Raw genomic sequence first — 6,176 nt, 5'->3', positions numbered from 1 at the left:
AGAAACTGAAGAAACAAAAACTCACGGCATAAAAAAAATGCAGAAAAAAAAAAAAAAAAAAAAAAAAAAAAAAAAACCCAACCCAAACTGAACCAAACCAAAAAAAAAACCCAAATAAAAAGAGCTGGCACGATTGAGTGAGCTCAGACCTGGAGAACCTCAGAGATCTGAGACCAGTAGGGTAGAGCTGCTGCTCCTTGTTCTAGAACAGGTAACCAGGACCCCTAACTGAGGTCCACGGGCACAACATCTGGAGTTCTTCATGCTAATGAGGTATCTAGATAGCCCTGGGTCTTCAGCCAATGATGTTCTCTTCCCTTCCTGGGTATTCCTGTTCCACAGAAGATATATAACCCCGGACTCACCCCCAGATAAAGTGTATTCATTTATATCTACCATCAAATAAACCAGTATGGACAAGCAAGGTCCATCTCAGAGAGCTGCTTCATTAAGGATCACCGTGGGGAAGGCCTATGAGTAAAGAGTCCTGAGGAAGGCCATCTCCCCTCCAGTCCTTCTGGTACACTTAGCTCTCACTCCTCATCAGACAGGGTTCCACTCGTCCAGAGCTCTGTCTTCCCTCTCTGCTTGGCTCTCAGAGACCCAGAGGAGAAAGGTAGACTGCTGGCCCCCGTTCCTGACTCTCAGCGGAACCCAGAGAGGAGACAAGGAACTATAGAATTTGTCCCCGACTCTGCTGTTTCCCCTTCTGGTCTGGTGAAGGAAGATGCAGTCAGCAGACCCCAGTTCCAGACTTCATTCTGCCTTCCCCAAGCAGTGTGCCATGTAGTATGGGAGACAGACCTTAAATTATAAATCTTGGATGCCCTATAAGGTCCTTTTAAAATAGAAATGCCTAACAAGATTTTCTTGGCCCAAGGAAATGTCCAATTCCTTATCCTTTCAAAGGAAAAATGGTGGGTATGCTGAAGAAGACCACTGGCCTGGTGGCACTGGCTATATGTGACACTCCACAAGACAGGCTACCAATATTGTACACAAAGCCTCACCAGAGGCTTCCTGATTGACTCCCTCAAAATTCCACATCGAATAGAACACAGATGAGAAGCTGGGTGTGCTCAAAATCAGATGTTAAACACAAGACTACCAGTGCCAGGATGGCCACACAAGAAGGGGCCTGGCAAGCAGAATTACAACAGAAACCATGGGAGGTCATTAGTGTAAAAGCCTGACTCCATGCTGTAAGAAAGCCAATATAATCAAATATCTCTGATGGCTTGGAGGGAACTGGATACAGTTAAATGCTTGGGCATGTTAAAAAATAAAAATAAAAGAAAAGTTGCCACCACACCTTTAATCCCAGATGACCTTGAACTCGGAGATCTCCCTGTCTTAATCTTCTGGGGTTCATAGCCACTATGCCTCAAGATCGCCATGCCAAGATCCCAGGTCAGAAACTTCTATCTCCCAGCCTCCGGATTAGGATCACTGGTGAGCCTTCCAGCTCTGGGCTGTAGTTCATTCCAGACATTGTCAAGTTGACAACTAGGAATACCCACTACAATCCACCCCTTATCAACTTGACACAAATAATATCTCATGCCCACATGAAACAATAACAAGGTCCTGAGTAAGCCTAACATGATATGACTATTCCTTGTACAATTGCAAATGCATTTGTAAATTCACAATGCGGCAATGTCCCTTGGGAACATTCTTTTAGTTTCTCAACTTAAATACCAATTGATGTTAAAGAGATTGGAAGAAAGACAAACATATTCTTAGCAAAATAAGACAGAAGCATTCATATTACTTAATAATCCTCGTTTCTGCAACTGGTTACGTGGCCTTAATTGGTATTTATAACTACCTTCCTCTACTAGCCATTCTGTATTTCCTTCACCCTTGGCAAGCACCTCAGCAGGTCTTGGCTCTTTTCCTGGAGGATTGACCCATACCTTCATTCCTGATGGGTCTGCATCCTTTGTCATCCTGCTTGGATTAGGCTGTTGTAGTTTCCCATTGACTTTAATCACAGGACATGGTAGTACTAAGAGACGCCCTAAGGAATCTCCTACATTCCAGACATAATCCTGCTTACCTCCATTGTGAAAAGGCAATCCAAATTTCCCATGGTAATCTGGATCTATNACCCCTCCTAACACTGTTATTCCTATCTTAGCCTAATGTGCTCATCTGCATTACACCGGGAAGTAGAAAAAACTTCTTTTCAAAAACAGTGTTGGATCTCCGAGGCATGAGACAAACTGTGTGAAAAGATTCATGGGTGGATGAAGGCAGAGACTAGTGTGGCCAGGGCTGGCAAAGCACTTAATGCCTGCGACGACTTGCCTGCTCACTGCAGGATGCCTTGGTTTGGTCATCATCCTCACACACGGAAGCTCTGGGATGTTTACAGGCACTGGTTTGTCATACACACAGGAACACTGATGACAGGGTATCTTGAAAGTGACGGGCAACCGTCTGAGCAGCCCACACTTGCAACAAGCCAGAAGGACCACAGACCAAGGTCACTGGCATGACGAGAGCTCTGCTTCCTTAGCGGCCGTAACTCAGTCACTTCTTAGCTCATGCTGGTAGGTAAGGTAGGACAGGCTCAGCCTCCATAACCCCCACCCCAATCTGACTTGCTGGACTGGATCTAAGAAGTACCCACTTCCCCCTCACTCCCAAGCCTGGAAAGACACCCCCTCCCATCTTCAGCAAAGAGGAATATATGACTTTTTCCCTTCGATTTCTTTTATTGTGTGCCCAACCTTCCCCAAACTGCTGACCTTTTGTTGAGACAGGGTCGGTCTCACTATGTAGCCCTGGTTAGTCTTAACTTTCTAGTTGCTCTGCCTAGCCTCCCAATTGCTGGTATTAAAAGTGTATCCCACTTCTCTCATTCCCTTATACTTTCATCTTACTAATTTTTACCTTCCTAGTATGCCCTATAGTTCTTTCTTTCACTACAGATACATCTATCTATGGTTTTGTTTCTAGTGACTGGGTTTCTCTGTATAGCCCTGGCTGTCCAGGCACTTGCTCTGTAGACCAGGCTGGTCTTTGAATTCACAGATCCACCTGCCTCTGCTTCCAGGATGCTGGGATTAAAGGTGAGTGCCACCACTGCCCAGCAGTATTGTCTTTGCTTTCTCTCTACCGAATCCAAGAGGATGCTGAGCACCGCACAGAGGCCGACTCACGGAGAACGGTCACTAGCAAGAGGACATGGCTTTCCCAGCGGACAACAAACACTCAATAGATAAGGAAGACAACAGTCATGTGTGACAAGATGAACCTGGAGGGATTTCTTGAAGTGAATTAAAGAAATGAGACACCGAAAGACAGCAGCAGGAACTCACACGTACGATCCGAAATGAACACGCCGAAGCAGAGGATAAAAAGGAATTTACCAAACACCCACAATGGAAACAATCTGTGAAGAAAATCTAATGACTGTGAATACGTCTGCAGCAAGTATTGAGTGTACTCAAATTCACAGCCCACTCATTTGACAGAAAGGACAGAAAGGTCCAGACACATTAATAGCAGAATCAGCAGACACATTCCAGGCTCCTAACCTCCTAAAAAATACCAATAAAGACACCTCAGGCCTACTCACACTACAGGTGGAATAGACTTTCTAGGGACTCCAGGACATCCACTCTAATGTGCTGTGGACAGCACACTCTTCTGGGTTCATGGCACTGTCTCCCCAAGAAACCACATTTCACACCACAGAGCAACTGCTCCCCAAATACCGAGAAAGTGAAATAATTCTTTGTATCTTATCAGCTCATCATGGAACAAATATTAGAAGCCAACAAGAGAAAACACAGAAACGTTACACACACGGAGATGGAATAACATGCTTTTCAACAGCCAGTTCGGTGACTGCGGAAGCAATTAACCATTTCCTACACGGCTTCACCCGGAACTCGTGGGGTGCAGCAGAGAATTCCAAAAGGGGGCTGTAGTCATGAATGCCTGTGTTCAGAAAGCTCTCAAATAAATAACCTAACTGAACACCCATGTCTAAGAAAAACGAGGACAACAGAAAGAGGAAAGCGGCAGTGACAGTGACAGAGATGAGAGAAACCACAGCCATCAGATTCCCTACGAGGGCCCAAACCATGACGGGAAAAGACAAGCTCTAGTAACCCGTGCAGGAAAGGGGGATATTCAGATGTAGACAGGCAGAAGACTGAAACGAATGAAAGGTTGCCCTCTCTCATTCTGCACACACACCAAGTCAATTCAAAAGGGATCGATCGATCCCTTCAGCAGCAGCCCTGCAGCCCTGATGGTGCTGAAGGAAAAGCCCATTGAGCTAGAGGCCTGGGCAAGGCAAGAACGTCCCTACTCAGGACCCCAGCAGCTCAGAAAGTTACAGCACGGGGCAAACGGGAGAACCAAGCTGAAAAGGCACACAGGAGATGCATCGAACTCCAGGAAGTGCTCACGAACTGGGAGCGCATCTTGGCCAGCTATTCATCCGGCAAGGAATTAAAACCCGAAATATATAAAGAATTAAAATAAAATCAGAATAATAGGCAATCCAATCAATAAATGACAAAACGAACTACATAGATACTTCAACTGAAGTAGAAACAGCTAATAAACACAAGAAAAGCCAAGCATGGTGGCGCACGTCATTAATCCCAGCACTCCGGAGGCAGAGGCAGGCGGATTTCTGAGTTCGAGGCCAGCCTGGTCTACAAAGTGAGTTCCAGGACAGCCAGGGCTATACAGAGAAACCCTGTCTCGAAAAACAAAAAGCAAAAAACAAACAAACAAAAAAACACAAGAAAAATACTCAGTATCCTTAGCCACCACCAGGGAACCGCCAACCATATCTATAGTGAGATTCTGTCTTCAGAATGGAAAACAAGCAGCAAAGGTTGGTAGAGATGCTGAAGTCAATAAACCCTTACAAACTATTGGTGGGGATGTACATTAGGCCAGTCACTATGAAAATCAGCCTTGGGGTTCCTCAATGAAGGCAAAAAGCTCAGGATGTACCCCACCCTGGGACACTCATCCGAGGTATCTACGTCAGTCTACTCCAGAGGCCCCCCTCTGCACAGCCAGCTTTATAGCGACTATAGAATCAACCCCGATGCCTAGTCGCGGGGACAGAAAATGTGGCACATTGACAACAGAAAGTAGTCAGCCATAATAAAGACAACAGTCGTTGACAGCAAGACGAACAAACCTGGAGGAATCCGGTGAGGTGAAGTAAGCCAGGCACCGGAAGAGAATGCACAGACGCACATGCGATCTAAACTACTCAGGAGATGAGGAGAAAAATGGCAGTTACCCGAAGCCTGGGAGATACTGGCCAAAGCACATTAAGTTTTAGTTGAGTAGAAAGAGTACGTTTTTGACATCTCCTGTGTGGCATGGTGATGTGATACATCTATTATATAATGAAAGTCAATGTTTGCATCCAAGCTAATTTGTGAGGTTTGTATGTGAAGTGACAGGTGAGCATCTATATAAGTCACTATAGCAATTACATTCATCAATATATAATATCTGTCACTTTAGTTTAAAAAACAAAACAAAAAACCTACAATGAGAAGCTTAAAGTGATTCTGATTCTGTGACCTGCTCTCCCCTCTCCCCATGTTTCCCACACATCATCTCTCAGAGCCACTTAGCACTTACCTGTCAATGAATTGGTCGATGATAACCATGTCACCAGGCTGGATCTCCTCTCTCAAGGACCCACAAGCTGTGGTCACGATGACATGCGTACAGCCCTCTTCCTTCAAGGCCCAGATGTTCGCCTGGTAGTTGACTTTTGAAGGCATGATGCTGTGTTGTCTGCCGTGTCTAAGAAAGGAGATAGAAGTATGACAGCAGCCGCCAGAGCAGGGAACTGTGACAGTTACAAAGACACAGCAAAACCAACTTCCTGGTGGATGCTTCCAAACGCTTCTGCCTCACTGGGTAAACCAAGAAGTTGTTCATTGACATCCAGCTCTTCTGGATGACAGATCAGCTCTTTCATGACCACTGTTCCAGGCTTAACTGAATCAAAGCTTGCTTTCTTTCTCTCTCTCTCTCTCTCTCTCTCTCTCTCTCTCTCTCTCTCTCTCTCTCTCTCTCTCCATCCATCTTGGAGACAGGATTTTCTGTGTAGACTAGCCATCTCACCGGGTAGTGGTGGCTGCCTTTAATCCCAGCACTTGGGAGGCAGAGAG

The 6,176-nt window shown here is 45.5% G+C and overlaps 1 protein-coding gene across 1 annotated transcript in view; it reads right to left on the bottom strand.

Annotated features, from left to right (window-relative positions):
* Mtap (methylthioadenosine phosphorylase) overlaps nt 1–6,176 on the bottom strand; it is a 48,844-nt gene that overhangs the window by 16,484 nt on the left and 26,184 nt on the right. Inside the window, exon 6 of the mRNA XM_021200196.2 lies at nt 5,638–5,805. Within this exon, the coding sequence (XP_021055855.2) occupies nt 5,638–5,805 (168 nt within the window). The remainder of the gene's footprint in view (nt 1–5,637; nt 5,806–6,176) is intronic.

This window comes from Mus pahari, chromosome 6 (genome assembly GCF_900095145.1).
Source record: "Mus pahari chromosome 6, PAHARI_EIJ_v1.1, whole genome shotgun sequence".
NCBI classification, from domain to species: Eukaryota; Metazoa; Chordata; class Mammalia; order Rodentia; family Muridae; genus Mus; species Mus pahari.
Note: the sequence above shows the minus strand (reverse complement) of the source record. Positions and strands in the feature narration are given on the sequence as shown.